Below are 24,973 nucleotides of genomic sequence, written 5' to 3'. Positions count from 1 at the left end.
CATTGCTGAGGTCATTTCAAGGACGTGGGAGATTGCTGTCAAGAGGTGCATATTCTCCCAAGGGCAGCGGATCTCTGTCAAGTTACTTAGCTTTGATTCTGGCAGCTCTAGCATTCCATTAATTCAGAATATTACTCCTTGATACGAGCTCCTAACATTTAAAAATAATATTTAAAAGTCTAATTAACTGCAATGATTACTTGTTGAATTCTTAAGACATAAGAATGATTTAGATGCTTTTATCTGAGTAGAATAAACACAAGAGCTGGACTATATTAACTGCTATTTTTTTACTAGTATTTTCCATAACTAATGATTTTCCAGGAAAATATAAAAAGGAATTAAAGTGGAATAGCAAACTTCCCATTGGTTTTGTCTTTTGATTCTGTTTGACCATCAACAATGATGTAAGACTTGGATAGAACGTTGCCTCTCCATGCTGTATTTAAATGTTTTGTTTACCTTTAGTGTATACACTTCATTGTGCTTTTTTTGGAATGACCACAGCATCCCATAAACTAATGCTTTGCAAAACCTAAACACAAATGTTTGAAGCCTGTATTAGAGACACTTCCTTTTATGATCTGAGTGGAAAATAGAGTTTTACTGTTTTATTTTAACAAATTACACTTTTGTGACTTTTGCGATATGTAACTAAAACTGAAAATGGCAAAGAAAAAGCTTGGAACTAATTAACTTATGTGCTGCTTTTTGGAAGTACTACTAGAGACTATTATTGCACAAATATTTTCACAGAAGATGCCTCATTTATAGGACAGTTGCCAACCATGTTTATTTATAATTTTTTTTTTTTTTTTTTTGCGGTATGCGGGCCTCTCACTGTTGTGGCCTCTCCCATTGCGGAGCACAGGCTCCGGACGCGCAGGCCCAGCGGCCATGGCTCACGGGCTTAGTTGCTCCGCGGCATGTGGGATCTTCCCGGACCAGGGCACGAACCCGTGTCTCCTGCATCGGCAGGCGGATTCTCAACCACTGCGCCACCAGGGAAGCCCCTATTTATAATTTTAAGACAGAAGAAATAAGGGCAGAGATTTTTTCCCCCCATAAAGCCATCACATTATTTTACCTAATTTTTGTAAATTCAATTCTATACACCAAGATCTTTAAGGCATATCACTCTCAGTTTAAAACAAAACAAAAGCTAAATTCCACAAAGCTTGATTCCTTCAGTACTTCCTGATTCACTCTTTTAATTAACCTGAGAGATTTATAGTCCACAGAAACTAAATTAGGCAATTAGCCTTCTGTCTTCTTTCATATCCAAAAGAGGAGCAAAGGCTTGAATCATGGCCATTGTCATTACCTACGATTATTTGCCATTCACTTTATTCATGGCATAATAACAGCTAATCATAATGGTTCATCATAAAACACAGCCACTCCAAATTCATTATTAAATCAGCCAAAGCGATCAGATTGTACCAGTATATAAATGTTTGCACACATTTTCACATGTTCTGGGATTCAGCATTTTTCTAAAGCCACATTTGGTTGTTTCAGTCATTCTGCTATCTAATATCGGCAACTACATTGTCACCCAACCAACTTCTAGGCAGTGAGTCATTATTCTGGAGATTAAGAAACTGGATCAATAAGCTATTAGTCAATTCAATCATACTATAGAATCACGGGCTTTGTATTCAACTCAGACCTTCTTTTCAAGTTCAGGAGGCTGTTAAATTTTGCGGCCCAATGTTGATGAGAGAAAGCGCCTCTTTACCACATCACAGATTTTCAGGTACCATGAGATTTGGGGCAGCTGGAGTCAAAGACCCTGCAGGGCTAGTATTTGAAGCTGCACCCCGTTTGCCTTGTCATAACTATTTTTTAAGTGGGCTTTGCCAACAGGCCTAGATGGCGGAATAGGGAGTGTGTGTGACAACTGCCTGCTCAGGGGAACCAAAAGGAAGCGGTGTGCTGCTTGGGTCTCTAAAGGAAGTCACTGGTGTTCTCTGGAATCACCACGCAAAACTGTGGTTCCACCCCTAAGAAAGGAATACAATCTCTTTTCTTAAAAGCACCATCCCACACCTTACTCACCTACAATGACAAGGAAAAAAAAAATGACATGAATAAGAATATTACAAGACCTTTTTATTCTTTTAATCAAAACAGTCTCCAGTAACCATTTCAAATAATCATAAATGTTTGTACTGTTTGAGATCCATGTGAAACACTGGTGGCACAGTCAAAAGTAAAGGAAGTTGATGTGAATGTGTGAGCAAAAATATTGTAAAGACTGATCTTACTAATTCTGCCAAATGAAAAGATTTGGAAAGAGAATCAGCTTGTGTGTATTTCAGCATTCCCTTCTGGTTTCCTTCTGTTGCTTAGAAGAAAAAAAAGAGTTTAATGAACCTTACAAAATTATAAATCTGTATAAAAATTGGAAAACGTGATTCCTACATTAGAAGACAGTAATACAGAGTTTCAGATCATTCAGGCATGTTTCACACCCAGAGTTTAGTACTGAAGTTTGGTCCTTTTCCCAAAGCAATGAAGTGAAAATCCTTTTGTGAATCATATAAATTAGCTATCTCTAAATTGCTGACTTAAGTCTTTCTGGGATTAGAGTAAACATGAAATCATCACAATAGAAAGGGAGGGTTTTCTATAAATGTTATTCCTGCTTTCATAAGGAAAGTCTTTTAATTCCTATTATTTTTTCTAAATTTAAGGTTATATCTTAATGCAAATTAAGAATTTTGTTTGCTGTAGGAATTAAGAAAAAAACAGGAATAAAAAACTTGGATTCGTTATAATGATTCAGTACAGTTATTCATAAATGCTCACTCCCTTTCTGATTGTTTTATTCTCCTGTTTTCTAAAATGGGGGAAATTTTAAGATATTACTAGAAGAGAAAGCATATGTACGTTCTACTTAAGAAAATGTTAAGTGGAATAATTTTTCTAAGCCAAAAATCTCACTTCCGACACATAATTTCTGGATTCAGATGAGTCTTATGAGAATCTCTTAGAAGCTCTAGATGTAGAAGTCAGTAGGGAGCAGACAAGAGGTATAATCTTCTAATTATTTTATAATATTTCAAATAAGGTCAGTTCCTTTGCACCTGAACATTTGGTGGGTGATTACAGCACATGTAAAGTTCACGGCGAACGCAGTCCTCCTTTAACCTGGCCATTAATCTCGCAGTGGTAAAGAAACCTTGATTAACAAGAGCTATGCTGTTGATTTGCACGTTAACGGCTTTGTTGTGCATTCTGTGGCTCTGTGTATTTTGTCTGCCGTTGTACAGGAGTTCAAACCCATTGGTGCCGGGTACAACAGAAGGGCCCAGCCTTTTGTTGCAGCAGCAAACATTGATGACAAAAGACAGGTAGTGAGCGCTTCCTATAACTCACCCATTGGGCTCTATTCAACCAGCAACATACAAGACGCGCTTCACGGGCAGCTGCGGGGCCTCATTCCTAGCTCACCTCAAAAGTAAGTACTCCACGTGGTTTCTGGCCACCATGTTCTTAATGGTGATAGTATGGCTTCTCTTCCTTTCAAAAGTCCAGCTCTTGCTGTTTTATTTTTACTTTCCTGAAGGCATGATCAGATTTTTATCTTAAAGACAAGCGTCTAGAACATGGTTCTAATGTTCTGGAGTCCAATCTGCCAGTTCCCGAACATTTAGTGAATCGATGGTTAAAAGGAAGAAATCGCTCTGGTTCCATCATCACCTTCTTAGTCATGTCAGTATTTGGTGGTAAATAATCGTTTCTGTACAATTATTGCTCATTTAATTTTATATATATATATATATGTATATATATATATAAATCTTCCACTGAGGGACTTTTTTAACCCTTTGTTTTTACAGGATGTGTACTACTTTGAACACAAGCACAATATTCGGCCCAAACCTTTCATAATCCCAGGCCAAAGCAGGTCATAAAGCTTTAAGATTGTGAACTTTGGAGTGCATGCATCTTTAATAAGCCCTACTAATCACCAAGACACATAACTCTTAGGTGTTTGGAGTGACTTTTCTCATTTTGAAGCTTATTTCAAAAGCAAAAGAAACAAATTCACTTAGCAGAGAAGAGAGTGAATATTGACCAGATTATAGAGCTGTGAAATATTATGCAATCCCTGTGTGTATTTATAACTGATACCCCTGCTGTTCTGAGGATCCCATCCAGAACACAGTGACCTTTTGAGGCAGGCAGACATACCCTATCCCAGGGCAGGAGGCCCAGTCAGCAGGAACAAAAGTGAAACCCAGCCCCCAGTCAGGAGTAAGGAAGCAGGTGAGGCAAATGTGGAAAGGCTGGTGTAGCTTTCCATGTCTGACAGTCTCTGATCATCCTATCTCAGCACCTAATTCTCACTGCACCATCAGAGCCCAGTGAGTACCCTCTCATTCTAGCTCTTACATAAAAATAAATTTGCGTTCTTATGGATACTTGCAAAGGAAGAGAAGCCACTTGCAAAGGAACTTGTCCACTTGGGGAAAATAAGTATAAAGAAAGAGTTGGAGGCAGAGAGATTTACTGGGTTACCCTCGTGGATAACTGTGCACACACTGGAATAAAAACGAGCAAGATCTCTTCTTGTCTGTCAGCTAGAGAAACAGATCATCTTCAGATGATCCTTTTCAAATCTTCTCTAGAAACTGAATTCCAACCTACGAGAAAAGAAATTAATGCCCTGTCTTGCCACATCAGGAAATAGTGACTTCGGGAAACCTCAAACCCATTCCTCTGACCTCAGCTGCATCAATCAGCCCAGAGAAAGGAAGTTGGGGGTTAGGCTGGATCAATCCTAACAGGTTAGGATCATTGAATAATGATCTACATCAGGTGTCACTAACAGGGGTCCATAGGTGGAGTCAATTCACAATGTTTTATTTAACCCTCCTGTTTTTAAAAATACTGAATCGAAGGGCTCCCCTGGTGGCACAGTGGTTGAGAGTCCGCCTACCGATACAGGGGACATAGGTTCATGCCCCGGTCAGGGAGGATCCCGCGTGCCGCAGAGCGGCTGGGTCCGTGAGCCAGGGCCGCTGAGCCTGTGCATCGGGAGCATGTGCCCCGCAAAGGGAGAGGCCACAACAGTGAGAGGCCCACGTACTGCAAAAAAAAAAAAAAAATGCTTCTATTATCCTTCCTTTCTTCCTGTGCCCCCACACTATTTGCTCTATCTTCTGAATTTCTTGTTCTTACCAAATGATTCTTCATCAAGGTGGAATTTTGAGTGGCTACTTACCAAGCAATAATTACACCATTAATAAACAACTTTTGAATCAGAAGTAAGTTGGAGATGCTAATATATTCATTTCCCTGGGTCTTACTATTAGTTAGGGTTCTTTCAATGGTTTCATCATAATTGAAGTATATTAAAAGACCAATATTTTCATATGAAAATATGTAAATGTTTAAAGCCACAGCTATTGTTAAAAATACATACAAGGCTAGATCCAAATGATAAAATACAATCTGGTGAGTGGTTTTTGGACAAGTCGCTTCTGGAAGCATGTCCCCAAAAGTCTATATACACACCAGGGAAATTAGTTCTCTGTCTAATGATCTATCCAGGTGCATGATAGTAATTGAGTGTATCATCAGCCTTACACGTTGCCAAGCCAGTAAGTTAATGTCAAGAAATCTCAATGGTATCTACCTTTCCAGGTCACAGGAATAGGTCATGGTGACCCATGATGATCTCCACAGTGACTAGAGTCCATGAAAACTATTTTATTTAAAGCATCAGTTCAAGAGCTCTTTTAAAATTGTCCCAGAAATTTATAAAAAGATAACTGTTTTTTGCTTAGGGTTTATTTCCTATCTATTCAACAGACACGGGCCCCTAAGTAGAATGATAAAGAAACTAGGAAATAGAAGACACAATCTCTGCTTCAATAAAGTTATATACATAAGCATGCATATATATAAGAACACTAATAACAGAAAAAAAAATGTAATACTAATTGCAACTGTAAAATAAGGTATATCTGTAAGTTCTGAGTTGACCATAGTTTACCTCTCCACAATCTAGCACCATGCCTGGCACACAGTAATGTCGAGTAGTTATAAATGCTTGTCAAAAAGTTTCACTACTTAGAGCCCAAGTCTCCCAATATTGAAACTCAGTCTTTCAAATCCCTAAATTATAATTTAATAAACTTCATCATACTGAGGTCAAATCAATACAATCCTGACTAAACTGCACTATAACTGAAATGTTATTTCTATTCTTTTACCAACTGAAGTCAATTTCAGCATAGTGTTGAGCCTATGAAAATGCTGAGTAAACCATTTGACATTTTCGTATGTGACCAACCAATCTACTGACTGAGTTTCCAACAAGTTCTCAGTAGTCGGGAAGTGAAAGAGCAAGTTCATATATACCTGCCCCATTCAATCTTTGCAGGTGGTTGAACTGGATAACACAACACACAAAAAAATTTTAATTCATCTAGTGACATGGGTTGCCCAGACTATCCAGGCTGCAGCATTGATGAAGCCAGTAAAATCAATGCCCAATATATGCTTTTGGTTTTTGCTCTCTGAATGGGGCTGAGGTTGGCATTAGTAGCCGCAGAGAGTAAATGCAGGTATGCAACCATACTTGAGCTCTCAGAGGACACTGACTTTCAGGTAAACACACCACATAAATTGTTCTCTGCCTTCAGTTTACAGCAATACTAACCTGCAGGCATGACTGAAGTTCACATTAATATTACTATTTCTTTTAGCTTTGTCTTAAATGACTGTGCTTAAAAAAAACCCAATATATTCCTTTTCTCAAAAAATAAATTTCTCATGCTGCACTTAAAATGCATGTAGAAAAATGACTTTTTAGTCATTGGCATCAATTGTGACTAACCTCCTATCCACAGAAAATTCTATTCATAGAGAATAAGAAATTTCTGTAGTTGTCCTTAAAATTGCATGACTGGCCTTTCTGATGTTTTCATAATGAGTTGCCTTAAATTGTCTTTAAAAGGAAATGAAAACTATGCATGGAAATATATGTGTGCTTCCAAAATTTTACAAGAAATAGCTATGTATAAAAGAAATATATATATCTTAGCTCTAAGTAGCATTCACAGAGTTTGAGATCACCTTATTTCCCCTGTAATCATTCATTTCAAGGTGACAGGCATTTATTGGCTGTTTCTAGAGCCTATATCAAATCACCGAACAATTTTTTAAAGTGTAGTCTTCACAAAATGAAAGAATGAAAGTAGAAAAAGTTAAAATAGTAACAGTAAAATATTTACAAAATAGTCTTAAAACATAATCTCTATCACATAACCTACAAGTTGCCAATTACTATTCAATTAAGGCCCAACTGCATTTCTGAAAATACTTATTTTGAAATGTTTAGCCTAAATATTCGATTGGATCTTCATGCTACATATTCATATTACTATTTGTGAAGGATCATTCATTAATATTTTAGTTTTAAAAACTGCAGCTCAGAAATGTAAAAGGATGTCCCACTAATTTCCCTGAGCCACTTCCTTTATGCACAGTTCTTTTTACATGAAGCCTTCACCTCGTAGAACATATTGTCTAGTAGAACAGAGCCAACAATGCAATATCACCTGTACCTTTTAATTTTCTTAAACGTTTTTCAATCATGAATTTTTAAATGTCTTCCCTTTTGAAAGTAACTTCTAGCTAGAAATAATTTTTTTTTTCATTTGATTTAATTCACCTCTTACTTTTAACCTCTCTGTACTTGTTCTCTGTGTTCTCCTGTCTGGATTTTCTGGTTCCTGTGTCATCTCTGTGTAACGTGGTCATTAACACAGTGGATGCAGTACTCCGTCCGGTATTGACGGTGGCAGTGGACGTAGCACCCCTTCTTCTGTCAGTACTCTTGGTACTATTTGCCCAGGTGACTTGAAAGTTGCGGCTAAGATGGCCCCTAACATTCCTTTGGAAATGGAACTTCCGGGTGTGAAGATTATACATGCTCAGTTTAATACACCTATGCAGTTGTACTCAGATGACAATATTATGGAAACACTTCAGGGTCAGGTTTCAACAGCTCTAGGGGAAACACCCTCAACGAGGTAATATGAGTCTTTTTGAACCATTGGCATATTAACTAAACACATGGGCAATGTCAACTTTACTGGTGTCTTGTAACACTGTCTTATCATTGAAAGAAAGCTTTGTGAAAAGCTTTCAGAAAAAAATACTAAGGATTTATTGCAGATATCTAGGCCTAATAAGGGCGATTTGAAAAATTCACCAAGTAGAGTTTTATGTGACAGATCGCAATAAACTGAAATCATGGAAGGACCAAACGTATATGTCTTTTGAAAAACTACAGTGTAGTTTACGAATGTCTGGTACAATACTTCTCAAAAGTGATTTATAATCTAGGATAATCCATGTTTCTCCTTTGGGGGTCTAAAACTGGGAAAGGGATGGGAGGTTCAGAGAAGTTTTAAAAGAGATGATACCACTTTTCTAATGGCATCTTGTGGAGAGTTAATTATTTTTCATTTAAAATTTTTGCCATGAATGAGGGTTTATAAGTGAATATCTCAAGCTACTGCTATAGATATTTAATTTCCACTGATCGCTATTTTGACTATTTTCTTCTTTATTATGCATATTTGTTCAAAGTACTTTTGCCATCAAGCGTTTTCAATTTAAAATATTTATTATAAGATAAAATCTTATTACTTCTTTCAATATTCTAGGCCCATTATAAAGTATGATAATGCTTATGAGTGCTATGTAACAATATCCCAAAGATAACTCTTGGGATAAATACAACGTGATAATAATACCACAATGTATTTCAAAGCCATTTGCAAGGAGTTTCAGATATATAAGATGATTATTTCCAAATATGACACTGGTAATAAAAATATGTGCAAATAGCAACTACCTTTTCTAGATAATGCAATTAAATGACATAAAATAATAAAGCAACTCAGTGCCTGACACATATTTTTATTTGGGCATTTTTTATTGTTCATCATGAATATATCTGTAGAAAGTTTATTAAAATAAAGCTTCTATCATTTTTGTAAATGAATTATAATGTGGCTATTTAGTAGCCAACAAAGCTGACCTCTATGTGAAAGTTGCTACACTATGAGCTTTCAAACACTGACAAGTTGAATTTCTTCAATTTACAAGCAAAATGATACCTTTTTTGTCTACAGGAGTTAACAAAACTAAACCATACACTGTTGGTTTAATATCAGAAATGAATCTGAATTTTACTGACATATTTATGACGGAGAATAATCAAACTGGGCTCACTCATGCACTTTCTATCACGTGTATGTTGTCTTTTTTTTTCTGAGAAAGGTTAATTTTGTTCACATTATAATTATATATCCATCAGACACAGCATTATTTTTTAAATTACTATTTCATAACAACCATATTTTAGTTGCCCTCCAGAGGATTTTGCCACATGGAGAAATGCTGATGTGACCCCCAGGTTAATTACTGATATTTTTAAGGCAACCCGTGCGAATTCACATTATATTTTTAGCTATTGCTATAATAGAGATTAACTTGAAAATACTGAATCTCTGTCCAGGAGTTGCTGTAAATATAGTGATCACTGCTTGTTGGTATCTTGAGGCTTCTTGCACATACACACACTCCTGATGCTGCTTCGCCCACCATGTTGTGTTTCAGTGAACCCACGGCCTCCCCGGTGCCCCCCCAGTCGGATGTGTACCGGATGCTCCACGACAATCGGAGTGAACCTGCGCAGCCTCGCCAGTCAGGCTCCTTCAGGGCGCTCCAGGAACTAGTGAATGACGGTGAGCAGTCGTGAACATCTGCTGAAACGTTACTGATAGAGGCTATTGGAAGGATCAGGGTGGGGGAGGGCAGCAAGCATTATGGGAATGAGAGTCTAAAAACCGATTTTCATCAGTCATCAAATGATTCTTTGCTGAAAAGGACTTGGGTGGTGCTTGGTTAAGGAAAGGAGCTTCCAGACATATCCAGGTAGCCACCAACTTGGTGATTAAAGGGTGCTGAAGATAAATTCCATCCACAGTAGTCAAGGGCTAGCTCACCTTATAGATCATAAAAGGTTGCAAAATTTCTCAGCCTCCCCCATATTCCAGGGTATCATGATCATCAAAATTTTTAAATAACACTGGAATGAACCCTTACTGTGTTCCAAATCCTGTGCTGAGTGCTTTGCACACGTGGTCATTTAATCCTCACAATAACTCAGTGAGGTAGGAGCTATTATTTTCCCTATTGAACAGAAGAGAAGATGAGGCATAGAGAGGGTGGATTTGTGCAAAGTCACACAGCAAGTAAGAAACAGAGTTGGGTCTCCAGCCCACTCCTGCTGTCTTCAGAGTTCATACTCTTACCAATGTTTTTCCACTTGCAAAAGATATACTGTCCTTCAGAAGTTGCACAGAAATGCAAAATGCCCCATTAATATAGCCACTATCAAAAAACAACGGAAAATGAGTGTTGGTGAGGGTATGGAGAAATGGGGACCCTTGTGCATTGCTGATGGGGAATGTAACACGGTGCAGCCACTGTGAGAAACAGTAAAGGTGGTTCCTCAAAAAGTCACACACAGAATCGCCATAGGATCCACAATCCCACTGCTACACGGATACTCAGGAGGACTGCAAGCAGGGACTCAAACCAGTACTGTACACCAGCGTTCATAGAGGCATTATGCACAACAGCCAGGAGGTGGAAAGAACCTCAACGTCCATCCACACGTGAATGGATATACATAATGTGCTATATCCACAAAGTAGAGTGCTATTCAGCCTTAAAAAGGAATGAAAATGCTGATACGTGCTGCAACATGGATGAACCTTGAAAACATTCTGCTAAGTAAAATAAGCCAGAGACATAAGGATAAACATTGTACGATTCCATTTATATGAGGACCCTAGAAGAGGCAAGTCATAGACACAAAAAGCAGAATAGAGGCCACCAGGGTCTGGAAGGAGGGGGAGAATATGGAATTAATGTTTCCTGGGTACAGAGTTTCTGGTGTGTGTGTGTGTGTGTGTGTGTGTGTGTGTGTGTGTGTGTGTGTGTGTGTGTGTGTTTGCGGTACGCGGGCCTCTCACTGTTGTGGCCTCTCCCGTTGCGGAGCACAGGCTCCGGACGCGCAGGCTCAGCGGCCATGGCTCACGGGCCCAGCCGCTCCGCGGCACGTGGGATCCTCCCGGACCGGGGCACGAACCCGCGTCCCCTGCATCGGCAGGCGGACCCTCAACCACTGCACCACCAGGGAAGTCCCAGAGTTTCTGTTTCGGATGAGGAAAAAGTTTTTGAAATAGATATTGGTGATGGTTGCACAACATTGGGAATATACTTAATGCTCCTGAATGACACACTTAAAAATAGATAAGATGGTCGATTTTATGTATATTTTACGACAATTAAAAAAAGAATGCAAAATGCTCTCTGCCCCTCTGGGCATTTTGTAACAGCTCCTTACGACAACAAGTACAACAATTTTTAACTAATTTAGTTTTGTAAGGTCCCGTTTCGGAACAAATTATGCTTGAACCAGTCCTGCTTCTTCCTAAATGATATTGTGGGCGCAACTAAGAATTCCTCAGGTTAAAGTGCACACCTTAAAATAGAAGCAAAGTATAAACTGTTGCCAGCTGTTCCCTTGCCATAAATGGAAACACTCTGTTTTTCAGATGACCGTCCTGCTGGAACACGGAGTGTGAGAGCTCCAGTTACGAAAGTCCACGGCGGTGCTGGCAGCACCCAGAAGATGCCACTCTGTGACAAATGTGGGAGTGGCATTGTGTACGTGTCATTTTCAACCCCCAAATTCATCATAAACCTTGCTGTCAGTTCTCTATTTCTTGTACTTTAAGACTCCGTATATAGAAAACGCTTTAAGTTCTATGAAAAACAAACTTCTATTCATCGACTTGAAATATAATGTCCACACAGTTAGCACATTTTGACCGGAATTCCTTCGATGTACCCCCCAAATTAGCATAGAATGTGAGTCGGATACCTTGACTTATAATTTCAGATATATTCTGGTGAAAAGAAACCGCCCCAGAAGTATATTTTCAAAGTCACTTCCAAGAATAACTTCACTTCAAAAAGCCCTCCCTTTGTTAATGTATATAGTCTTTGAATACTTCCTTTTCTGTATAAACCCAGGAAAACAAATATGGGGGTCACCCAGTTATTAATTAAAACACATGATCTTTATGTGGCTTCTTAAGTTGCACAAATATTGAAATATGATTTTTAGACACAGAGTCAGCTTCCATTTCAAGGGACTTGTGGCTATGTGTGAATAGCCACACTTGCCAGTTCAAACCTTCAAGTGAACCAGAGCATTTCAGTCTCTCCACCTCACGCCCCATGTGGTCACCTCTTCCATCCCTTTTTTCTGTTCCTCTGTCATTAGCTCACACGCTGAGGCACCATCTGTCCACTTACGCAGGACTCATCCCAGGAGAGCAGGGGGAGATCAGCCTGGTTACAGCACAGGAGGGGCTGTGAGACAAAGAAACAAGCAGGACAGGGAGCTGGGAGCAGACAGGGCCTCAAAACACACGACAGGGTGTGATGTTACCCGAAGCAATTACTGCTCCCAAGCGGAAGTAAACTGTTTGGACTGGAGAGGCCAAGTCCACCCACCAGTGGACATTCCATCTCTGCCCTTTGACCTGTGCTCTCTGTGCTCCATGGAGCAGAGGCTGGACCCCCACGCTAGACAGTAGTCAGAGGGACTTTTAGCTGTGTAGACAACAACCTGGTCCAGAACCCTTTGCAGGGGTGTCTGTTTTGTCTGTATCACCTCTCCCTCTTTCAGAGAAACAACAGGGAGTGATCATGAAGTTAGGAACCTGTCATTTTTCTAAAAAAAAACCTGTTTGAAAAAAATCTGAAAAATATTCACACGTCAACAGAGAGACACATGTGAAGGTTTACTATGGTTGTCTTGGCTCTCCCTGACAACTACACCCGTTCCACAGCTGTGCCCAGCTTTGCAGCTGTTGTTTCCTGAACGTGAAACGGATAACACCTGCCTTATCGGCAGTGCTGTGTGCCTTTGTATCATGTTTCTGGCTTTGTGGGGTTTTTTTTCATGAGGCCTCCTTTTCCCCCAACAGCGGTGCGGTTGTGAAGGCGAGGGACAAGCATCGGCATCCAGAGTGCTTCGTGTGCGCTGACTGTAACCTCAACCTCAAACAAAAGGGCTACTTCTTCGTGGAGGGGGAGCTGTACTGCGAGGCCCACGCGCGCGCCCGCATGCGGCCCCCAGAGGGCTACGACTCAGTCACTCTTTATCCCAAAGCTTAAGTCTCCGGCAGACGGCACATGCACTCACCCTGGCGCACCCTCACGGGCAGACGTTGACGGCTTGGGGCAGAAGTAGAGCAAAGGGCTGACTCCAAATCTAGAACCAAGCTTTTGACACTTATCTCATTGTATCCTCGGGAGAAGGAATGGGAGGCAGATGCCCGCTCTAACAGAAACATACATTCAACTGTACTTCTCTTTGGGGCTAGCAATACTTTTTATGTCACACTCTATATTTTACATTTATAATATATGACCATCAAACATGTAAACTTCAAGAGTTTACGGGGAGTCTAATTGCCTTTCCTTAACCAGTTGATTTTGCAATTGCAGTACTTACGACAAATGACAATCTTGTATCCTAAGACAGCCTGACGGTGTCTGTTATCTGTTTTAACTATAATAGTGCTTGTCAGGGAGAAATTCCCTACATCTCTCTAGTTTCATATGCAAACAGTTATACTACCGGATGCAACATACATAATAAATACGTAAAACATTTTAAAAATACCTAACGAAGTGGCACTCAATGAATTCAGATAAAATCAACATTCCAATGAGAGGGCCCAGTCACAGCTCGTTGTGTACACTAACAGCTCAGGTATTTTAAGAAAAATGTGGCTTCTTTAGTTTTCATAACTCATTCACTCTTCTGAGCCCACAATTTCTGCTGATAGGAGGGGAAATTTTAAATCTGCTAGTTAAAGGTGATGCGGTCTCTTTCAGATTAAAACAGTTTCTGCTGCTTTGAAATAGTCTCTCTCATTTTAAATGCCTCTTTCAGATAAATATTCAAAGTCAAGGTTCAGACTCTATCAAGGCTAGTTCTTTATTCTCAAGGCTCACCACCACCACCTTCTCCTTCCCAAGATGGCACCTCCAAGAGGAGACATTTAGGGGACCCCCCTGAGGAAGGGAGCGGCTGCTGGTCTCCTGGGGTCCTGCTTGTATTCTCTGCTGAAATCCATGGTTCCACTTGTGCTCTGTTTTCTCAACATAGTTGGGACCAGGCAACAAGCCCACCTCTACCACCACCTCCAAAAGTCTCAGCTCAGCCTTCCCTGGATTCATGGATCCTTTGCATCTCAGACGTGAACCCCACCTGGCCCCTGGCTCTGCTTTGTCACCTTGCTTCTCACTATGGAGGCTCCACGGCAGTGCCCCCTTACTTGTGTGTCTTACCTACTTCCCACGCTCCTCGCTGGGGACCCAGGGGAGCTTATGAAACTGTCCTCTCCGAGTACAAACATGGGAAGCAGCAGGCTGGGGAGGTGGGGACTGTCTCAAGCCCTCAGTCTCACCACCGTGTCACAAAGTCGTCTCTACCCTACCGCAGCTGCTGCCTCTGGGCCTGGAGCAAGGATTCTCCTATTGTCCCAAATGGAAAATAGGGCCCGGGTCGTATTGCTCTGGGACTCTCCCAACCTTAACTAATTATTTCTGACCCTGACCTGTCTGAGGTTTTGAACCCGTGAGAGGAGCCAGAACACCTGCCTGGCCCCTATGGGCATTTGAGATCAAAACTGGAACCCCTGAACCAAAACACAAATTCATTCACAGAGCTAGTCAAATGAAAGAGAAAATTCTGCAATCATAGAAATGAATGTATTCACATATATGTTATTTTAAAATATTTTTTTCTGGTAAGGATATAATCTTAAAAGTTTGGAAGCTAGAGGGCAAATGCATGGTAATTGACTTAGGAAACCTGAGAAAGTTAAAATCCAAAGCAGCAAGGGAGAAAACTGAAAACCAACCCAATTTACTCTCCAGCATCTTGAAACAGCATGGGAGTTGACAGCACCAGGTATTTCTGGACTAGGGTATAAAGGGAGAGTTATGATAAGGAGGATCACATACAAGCTGCCTGAAAAGCACTTAATCCCCTCTGTGTCCCCTCTCTGCCCCTCCCCCTCACACGCCCAAGGCACTTGTCAGCGGAAGCCTGCCTGGTGTTATCGGGAGAAGGTCAAACGGCATCTCTGGAGTCAGGAAGTGCCGTTGAAGGTGTGTGTACCACACTAAAAAGAAGTTAAATAAGAATGAAAGACTCGTGAGAAGGAAAGTGTAGATTAGACATTATACTGTACATTAATGTACATTTGATGTTGGATATCAGACAATATTTTCCTTAAAATTATATTTTACATATTTTATATGTAGTAGAGTACATAATGAACTTCTTAAGTTCAGATGTTCAGTAATGAGAAAAAAAAAGTAGTACAGTTTGAAAAAAAGTAGTAGTATAGTTCTAATCTGAAATTCAGGAAAGGTAGGGCTCAAAGCTGTTAATTCAGTCTCCGTGACTAAGGCTTGTGAAGCATACTCTAAAATTGCGTGTTCATTATTTTTATTCTTTTGATGATTAAATCTAGAAATTTAAACATATAGAGGAATTTATGACAGAATTAATCACTAGAAATGAGTGCAATATAAAAATCGTTTTAAAATATGTAATGTACAGGGTGAAAATAGCAATGTTAAAATGGAAGGGATTTAAAACTTTGTTTAAAAAGCAAACAAATAACAGTATTTCCCCCATACTAGCATTTTGTCCTTCAATAATGAATTCACACCAGGTCTTATATAGGAATTCATGCCATCAACAAAGGATGCCAACTAGTTTTTATTTAGCTCTCAGAACACCATGTCTTCTTAGAAAGCAGAGCGGTCACTGTTTTTATATTTATAAGCTTATTAAAGCTAGCAGTGAGCAATGAAATGATCCATGACAGAACTGGGCATCTATAAACTTTGGACTCGTGATTAACTAAACTGCTGTTTTTTCAGAGTAAATACAGAACAGAGTTGCTACACTCTCTACCAATAGGACGACTGTTTGAGTGGAAAACAGTTCTAGTTATCACATACACTTGCACCTGTGTAAGCAAAGGTAAAGCTAATGGCTAATGTGACATGCAAACAGTTTAGATTATCGCTACATAAGCTAATCTAAAGTCTGTCCATCACAGGAATATCCCAAGATAGGCAGAATGGAGCTTTGGGTTTCTCAAGTTGTCCTTTGAACAGATTTATTTCAGTCCTGGGAAACTACTCCTTACAACCATTATTCTGTATTATCCTGTCATCATGGCCTAATGTTTTTTTTTTTTTTTTAATGCTGTGCCATCTGAATCTTAAGCATAAAAGAAAGAAAATTGGAGACAGATTGAGGGTATTCAGATAATTGAAGTAAATAAACCATTTACCTGATCTACACGACTATTTCAAGATAATCGTCTTCAGCTTCTATTCATGTTGTAGAGTACTCAATAAATATTTAGTGGAGCGCCTACCAAGTAAGAGATGTTGAATACGAGCCACAACAACAAAATGGATTTGTGAATGCGTTGGCTATATTTACAAATTGACATTTTCAAGCTAATTAGAATGTTTCATGCAATTAAGTTTAAAACAAAGCAACTAGAAGAAGTGGTTGCTTTATCATAATTTCTTTCTTTCAAATTCTGTGGTACTATTTATCACTGCTCGCATCAGAAGAACATAAAATGAGATATTAACATTATCTTCTGAATTACCTCAAAAGTTTGTCCAAGTATGCAGAGAATGTCTAACAACATGTTTTCCTTCCTCTAAGAATAAGGCACGTCAGCACACCTCAACTTATGAAAAACCCACAGCACAATTCCATTATCCAAAGAATAATACAAGAGCTGCTCTTAAAACCCAATTGCTACCCCAATCATAAGTATTAAGCATATAGATTTAAAATTAAGATGTAAAATGTCAAGTATTTGTTTGGGTTGAAAATTACTCCATTCATTTATTTATTCAACTATTCATCTGGCGAAGGAGTACATACAAGTCATTATTTCTGTACCAAGAGCAAAATTATGTTGTGAGTTTCAGAACTACCTCTCATGAGACCAAATTCCCATTCCATCTCCTTTTCTGAAGTAGAGGGGGGTGAAAAACACAGGTGTGTGAATTACTCATCACGTGTATAAATGCCAAAGTGCACATATATCTGTGGTTCACTAAAACACCAGGGTTATGCTACCAACGTCACAGGCAAGAGCCTGCGTTGTGTACCAATTATGCCACACACAGCTGCACATGCTGCCCTGCCTGCCCCTTCACACATCTGGGCTCCAGATGCCGCTCTCCAAGTTCCCAAAGCTCCCAACCATGACCCTTCCAGAACACTGCTTCTTGCTCCAAACCTTCTCATTCCTCCTCTTGAATACTGTCCTTGAACCCAATCCTCAGATTAATGCTTGCTCTGCCAGCCAAAGGAAAAGGCTAATTCCTGCTAACAAGTACTAATAATTTTCTACTGCCCCTTTTATGTCTAATACTTGTGTTTTGTTCTGGAGACAGCCGTTTAATCTAAAGGAATGCCTGCAAGGGTAGGAATTCTAGATATAGAAAAAAAAAAGTTAGAAAGAGAGCTTGAGGAATAGAGTAATAGGCATAATCTGGACCAAGAAGAAGACAGGGGGACTCACAGTCTCTTGGACCTTGGGAAGGTTTGGCCGATCTGTAGAGGAAATAGAGAGCTTTCCTGCCTCTGACCAAGGCCAAAGCAATGGGGAATGCAGTTTCTCTGAAACAAGGCACTTAGGTCAGATAAGTGCTGAGTTTGTGAATCTCACCGAGGGTGCGTAGGTGTTTACTGGTTTGAGTAAATTTAGCACCGGGGGTCTTGTAGCCTCTTCTAGACCGAAGAGTCTTCAACTGAGTTTGCACGATTCTGTGAATATGCTACATATCATAGAATCACACTTCAAATGAGTGAATTATGTGGTATGTGAATTATATCTCAACAATGTTGTTATTTTTTAAAAGAACTTTATGGATATAAATATGTATTTGTCACTAATCTGTTAGATAGTGTCCTAAGACTAGAAATGCAGAGGAGCAAAAGAAACAACAAGGGTAGGAATGTTCATTCTTATTTAGATGCTTCACTTTCCTTTTCCGGAAAATGCTTGATCATTGCTGATACAATAGCAATAGCCAGCACTTCCATCGCTCTTACTATGTACCAAGCAGTGTCCTAAGTGCTTTAACGATATTAATTCATCCAATCTTCACAGCAGCCCTGTGAGGTGGGTCCTCTTTTTCTTCCCATATTACAGTTGAGGAAACTGAAACACAAAGAGGTTATCTAAGGTTGCTCCTGTAGTAAATGACGGAGCCAGAATTTGACCGCAGGTGGCCTGGCTTCCAAATCCATGCTCTAGACGGCCTCACATTATCTCTGCACAAGAGATTTAGGAGCTTTTAGTTTAAGATGATTATAAGGCTTTCAAGGGAAAACAAAGCCCTCAGTAAGCTTTGTAAAAATTATCACCTAGATTCCATTTCAGTGTAACTTACTCCAGGTATTAGAGCTTGGTGGTTACAAAAATGAGCTTTGGACACAGGCAGAGCTGAGCTGAAACCAAGCTCCATAATCTCCTAGCTGTAAGGTATAGGGAAATCATGACATCTCTCCAGACCTCAGTTTCATCAACCATAAAATTAGGACAATAATCCCTACTTTACCGGTTTGTTATAAGGATTAAATCAAGATAATTCGTATCAAAAGATCTAACAAATTTCCTAGCAAGTAATACGTAAGTAAGCACCTAACTATTATTCTGTATACTTTTCACTGTTTAATCCTAGATTCAAAATGGTGGCTTTATTCCTTCTAATTGTTCTTTGGTGTTGGAAATCCGGGTCCAATCACAATGAGCACAGAAGTGTCAAATTGGAAGAGTCACAGAACTAGATTCCTATCCGTGGTGATCCCAGGAGAATGGACTTTTCACACTAAGAAAGATCAGGTTCAGGAAGTCCACCGGAACTTTTCTTCATTTGAGGAGGACAATTTTTTTTTTTTTTTGCGGTACGCGGGCCTCTCACTGTTGTGGCCTCTCCCGTTGCGGAGCACAGGCTGCGGGCGCGCAGGCGCAGCGGCCATGGCTCACCGGCCCAGCCGCTCCACGGCATGTGGGATCTTCCCGGACCGGGGCACGAACCCATGTCTCCTGCATCGGCAGGCGGATTCTCAACCACTGCGCCACCAGGGAAGCCCGGAGGACAATTTTAAAAGCCTGAGTTCACAAGCAACCTGTCCCCACCAAAGACTCACTGGCAATATTCTATATTATAATCTTATAGAAAGAAAACTAAGGTTCCTCAACTGCCTACATCTATTTTATTTAGTATATATATATTTTTTAATTGAATGCTTACAAAATTCTTGACATAATATTGGTCACATTCAAATGTAATTTTTTCCTTACAACTTTGCCAACTAAATATTTTATAGATGAGGAAAAGTTTCAGAGAGTTTAACTTTGGTACAGGACCAAACAAGTAGGGGAAAAAAAACAGCATTTAACCTCACTAATATTCCCCAGTAATAAGTCAAACGGCTTGGAAATCTTTAAATCTATGAATCCTAGACATTGTTATAATTCTCTATTGTTATTATTTTATTTACATCGATGTTTACTTACAGTCTATGTTTGTTCTCTTTATAATAAAAATCATTTCTTCCGTGAGTGCTAGAAAAAGGTAGTGTGGCATAATAAAAAAATATTAAGTCCCGATATGATTAAGTAAAGCGTAAGTAAGAAGACTGTCATGAAAATAGCTCTGGATAAAGACTGGACTCACTGGGCTTCGACTTCTTTTCTGCAGAATGAGGGAAACGGACTGGATGACCCCTGAGACTTCTACCAGCTCAAAAAGTCACTGATCTGTTCTTGACATTGTCTTTATTGGTGTTAACTGGCTAGACATTCAATTTAGTGAAGGCATGCTGTCAGTGTGGCCAGGCTCTTGGTTCAATTTAGAAGTTTCATTCTGTTCCATGGTCACGGATACCATCTCTGACTCATGTCATAGCTCACAGTTGAAATCAAGCAAGGAATATGAATTTATCATTGCAAATTCATTAGCTCCATCGGAAGCACACATTCTAGCAAGGGAAACGAACTCCTATTATTAATGTGTGATCAAGTGACCTGAGTTAGTGCAGCTCCTTCGGTATCTAAAAAGCATAAAGCAGCTTAGCATTAAGAAGAAGGTCACATACTGCGAGCTGAATTAAAGTCTACAAGAAGCTACTGAGACTCCGACCGCTATATTTATTCAAACCAATAAACACCTACGTAGCCTCGATAAGCTTCACAAACAGAGCACTTATCTGACCAACGTGCCTCAGTCCAGAGAAAGTACATTCCCCATCGCTTCTGCCTTGGTCAGAGGGAGGAAAGTTCTATATTATCGTCTCTATAGAACAGCCAAACATTCCCATGTTCAAAGAGACTGTTCATCCCTCTTTCTTCTTGGTCCAACTCATCTCCATCACTCTATTCCTCAAGTTCTCTTTCCAACTTATTTTTCCCACTCATTCTTTCTGTGTCACTGACTCTTCTCAGCCTGCAAGCATGCTCAAGTACTCTACACCAGCCCAGAAATCTCTCTTTCCCTAACATCTATTCCTTCTCAAGCTCCCTTGATGTTCCTCTGCCTATATCCCTGAGCACACCAAACTTCATACAGGTAGATGGACTCCACTTTCTTAGTATCCCCACTGCAGTGGATCGTATTAATAAGTCCCCTTAAGGCTGCAGCCAACTTCCTAAGAGCCAAAGCTTATGGTTATTCTTAGTGAGTTGTGGGGTTCATTCTCCTATACAGATGAAATCAGGTTAAAATTAACTCTAAAAGAAACTTAAAGCTGGCTGTGGCACCAAGCCTTTAAGCTGTTGAAGGCCCACTACCCATCCAAGAGTCCTAAGTCACCAGCACATAGGTCCCCTCTCTGACCAAAGCACTAACCTTATGACAACTGCTCAAATTTGTTATGTTTTAGGAGTGGTTTGGTCACTTTTTCATACTACTATAGATCTCAGCTATGATTAATGATAGCTTTGTGATCTCAGGTTTTAAAAAAGATCTCCTGAAGCTGAAAAACCCAGAAGTATTTTAGTCTGGTCATCAATTGCTAAGAATAGATTTGACTAGCTTGTTTTTGTTCAAGCTCTTGAATTTGTTCCAGATTCTTGAATGTGCAGCTGTTAGTCAACAGGTGAAAATGGATTCTCTAAGAAGAGCTACTCTTTGAAGACTCTGAAATATTGTGACTCACAGTTTTTTTTAAAAAAGATTGGCAGTACAGATTTTAATTCCAACCTTTAGCAATGAACTTCACGATAAAAAAATAAATCAGATTTTTTCAGGGCAGTTGCTGGACTGACTGACATGTGTGGCCAGAGTAAAGCATACCCCGTGACAGAAAATGCTCCACTGTCTATCTGATATGATGTCGAATGAAATAGAAACAATCTCACCACACTGAGAAAGTAGTACAGGTGATATGTGACACCGTATCAGGAAATAGGAACTCTTGGTTTCTAGCACTAATATTTATACCTCCTTTATACTTTTGGAAAATTTAGATGAAATATTGTCCTATCTCATAAAATTATAACTTGTTATGGGGGACAAAACATCAAAATAAACTGATTTGGGCAAAACCAGGGTTCCAGAATCAGAAAGTCTAGCACTGACCAGTTAAGAGAGTTTTTGAAAAGTTCGTAAACCTCCCCATGTTTCAGTTTTCCCCACACAAATCTGGAAAATAACTTTTTTCCATAAAATTCCACAGTTCTCAACACCATTAAGTAAAAGCAAGAATATTTCACCAAAAACTTAATTTGGGGGTGGGGGGGGAATTATTACATTAGGGAGGGAGAAAATTGAACATCCGCCTGAGTAAGTGTTTTAATTCTCAACTTTGTTTACCAATTTCAAATGGGATAATGAACCCATTCAATGTCACCGGAGCAGGAACAATGAGGTAGGGCCGGGCAAGTGTAATGCAAATTTTTGCCAGATTCTTCTGAATATCACTGAGCCTTCACTTCTCTGTACTGAAAACCTGAGTGCTATAGAAAACACTGCGTGCTCAACAGAGAAGCTCAGAGAGCCAGGGGTTTTCCCCGTTTCTGCTGTCTAAAGGAAATTTCACCCTACTATGCCTTTTATCTAATTCTAGTCTGTATGCTGGGTAAGCAAATAATCACTTTACCTGACTTTAGCAACTTGGCAATGAGGAACTTTAGGTTCAAGATTAGTAGAATATGAGCACACCAAAGAAAAACACATTGTAAAATATATTAAAATATATAGCTGGTATGGAAAATCACATTCTTTACAATAAACGATGGGTCAATTGGATAGGCATATGAAAATGGATATTGACACCTACCTCACACGCTATATAAAAATCAATTCCAGATACACAGCGAGTCTAAAAATGAAAGGTAAAACAATAAAGCTTTTAGAAGGAAAAAAAAAAGCATGGAAGAATCATCTCATGACCTTGCAAAAGCAGGCTTTGGGTGTCCCATCCCAAGGTGGGAAGAGAAAGCATCCGCACGGGTGGGAACACTGGCATCAGCAGTCAGAGCTCGAGCAGGGTGGGGAGGGTGGCCCTGCATGGGACTGGGTGGTGCCGGTGCCAGAGGCAGGGAGGACGTGAAGGTCTTCTCCACAGAGAGGAGGCCCAGCCTACAGTGACAGAGCCCAAAGGGATGAGAAGTGTGTCTAGGTGGAGGGGAGGCCCCGCATGGGGTTCAGGGTCTCGGCGGAGTTGGGAAGGGGCGATACAGAGTACTGGAAGCCAAGTGGGATAACGAGGGCATCCACGTGGGGGTGACGGTGAAAGACTGGCATGAGAGAGCATATAAGTAAATGTAAGGGGGATAATGGAAGTCAACTTTCTCATCTGGAAGGGGAGAAAACTAGAAAGAGCACTGTGATGTTGCGCTGGAACTGGAGGCACTGTGAACTCAGGTTCTCAGCATAGATAAATAAACGTGGATGCGAATGTGCATGTGTGCTTGTGTATATGTATATACATACCCAGGCAGACATTCCCTTGCTCTATCTACTAAGATGGGCTGGGAGCAGCTACACCTAGATAGCAACTTAGCACTCACATCCCGGCTTCTAAATACCATTCTCCTCTAAAAGAAACCAAGACTCCTCGGAGAAATGGCTGATTTCAGGGCTAGGGCAGGGAAAATACAGGATAAGCCTGAAATATCTGACTGTGTCAAGCAAATTAAAAAGTGCCCTAGTAATGAAGGAGATGTGTCAAAAGTACGCAGAGGCCAGCTAGAGACACTCCCACTGACCCAATTAGGGAAATTTAAGCAACAATATAAATCATGTCAGCAACAGAAGATAATCCATTCTAACCCACTGAATAAAACAGGCAACTCTGGGTCCATGAGACTCTGAGTAAAGAGACATGTCATGACAACTACATGTAAAGCAACATGTTGGACTGGATCCCTTTGCTGTAAAGGACACTATTGGAAGAACTGGTCAAACTTTAGTGGGGTCTGAGGATTCGATAGCAGTAATGTATCATTGCTAATTTCCAGACTTTAATGGCTGTATTGTACTCATGTTGGAGTGTCCTTACAAGATACACATCAAAGTATTCGGAAGTGACGGGACAACATGTCAACAACTCACTCTTAATGGCTCAGGAGAAAATGAAATATGTATCAGACTATACTTCCAACTTTATTATAAGTTGGTGATCTCATTTCAAAATTTAAAACATAATGGAGACCAAAAGGGCAAAAACACTGGAAGAACTGAAAGGTATCTCAAGTCGATTTTTACAATTGAATTAAAGATCTATTCTTTAAAAATGCATAGACCTAAAAAACATATTTGTTGAAGAAAAAGAGCAAGCTGCAGAATAAAACGTAAACTATGATACCATTTATGAAAAACTTTAAAAGAAACAAGGGCAATCATCTCTATTACTCATTATAATTAGTATCAAAATATAAGAATGGACTGTAAAATTATACCCTAAATTCATGACAATGGTTTCTTATGGGAGGAATGTAGGGAAGAAGAAACAGAAAAGCAAGTGGTGGGGAGTTCCATCCTATGTGATTATTTTTTCTAAATACAAATCAAATATGCCAATATAATTATAACTGTTAATTCTGGGAGATGGAAGCAAAGGGTTAATTATAGCATTCTTTGCATATTCCATCATTTTTAAATTTCTCAAAAAATAATTTAATAAATAAAACGTAATGAGGACTTTACATTTTATAGGCCATATAAATGTGCATTGACTGAGAAACTCATAAACTCTTTTATTTTTTGAATTTTGGCATGTTCATCACAAAGTGGATGCACAACACAAACTATCTCTTTAAAATATAATGTGTTCCCGGATTTGAGCTAAAGTAGTTGAATCTTTTTCAACTGAAGTGTCAATTTTTTTTAAATAAGGATGAATCACAGGAAAAAATGTCAGCACTGTAAATGGAATCTCACCTGAGACTCTGGGGTCTAGAGCTGCCATCACTGGCAGCCTCCTATGCAACTACTGAACCTACTGCAGTAGGACCCTTTACGGCAATCCTGGCCCGTTGTGGAGATAAGTAAACTCATGCTCAGAGACGGCAAGCCACCGAGTCACCGTTACCTGCAAAGTTCAGAATGGAGGGAGTTTCAAGCAGGCTGCGATTGGTGACAACGGTTTTAAGTGGCCATGAGTAATCAGAAAAGACTTCCCTCGACATACATTCACAAATGAAATGATGCGTCCACCATCCACCCCTATTCTGGGGGTTCATGTTCTCTTCCTACCCTTCCAGTTTCTCTTTCACCAACG

The 24,973-nt window shown here is 39.8% G+C and overlaps 1 protein-coding gene across 5 annotated transcripts in view; it reads left to right on the top strand.

Annotated features, from left to right (window-relative positions):
- The window catches only part of PDLIM3 (PDZ and LIM domain 3), a 29,683-nt gene extending 15,637 nt beyond the window's left edge, over positions 1-14,046 (top strand). For 2 of the 5 annotated variants that reach the window (XM_059049359.2, XM_067022380.1), the window contains exons 4-8: positions 3,849-3,916; positions 7,791-8,054; positions 9,652-9,779; positions 11,661-11,772; positions 13,104-14,046. In XM_059049359.2, coding sequence (XP_058905342.1) covers positions 3,849-3,916; positions 7,791-8,054; positions 9,652-9,779; positions 11,661-11,772; positions 13,104-13,293 — 762 coding nt within the window. In that variant the 3' untranslated portion in view covers positions 13,294-14,046. Of the gene's footprint in view, positions 1-3,278; positions 3,467-3,848; positions 3,917-7,790; positions 8,055-9,651; positions 9,780-11,660; positions 11,773-13,103 lie in introns of all 5 variants that reach the window. The other 3 variants (XM_059049360.2, XM_067022381.1, XM_059049361.2) reach the window with 2 other exon arrangements.
- Positions 14,047-24,973: the final 10,927 nt, after the last annotated feature.

The sequence above is a fragment of the Kogia breviceps genome, chromosome 20, assembly GCF_026419965.1.
Source record: "Kogia breviceps isolate mKogBre1 chromosome 20, mKogBre1 haplotype 1, whole genome shotgun sequence".
In the NCBI taxonomy this organism is placed as follows: domain Eukaryota; kingdom Metazoa; phylum Chordata; class Mammalia; order Artiodactyla; family Physeteridae; genus Kogia; species Kogia breviceps.
The sequence above is the reverse complement of the archived record's forward strand: the minus strand, read 5'-3'. Positions and strand labels throughout refer to the sequence as shown.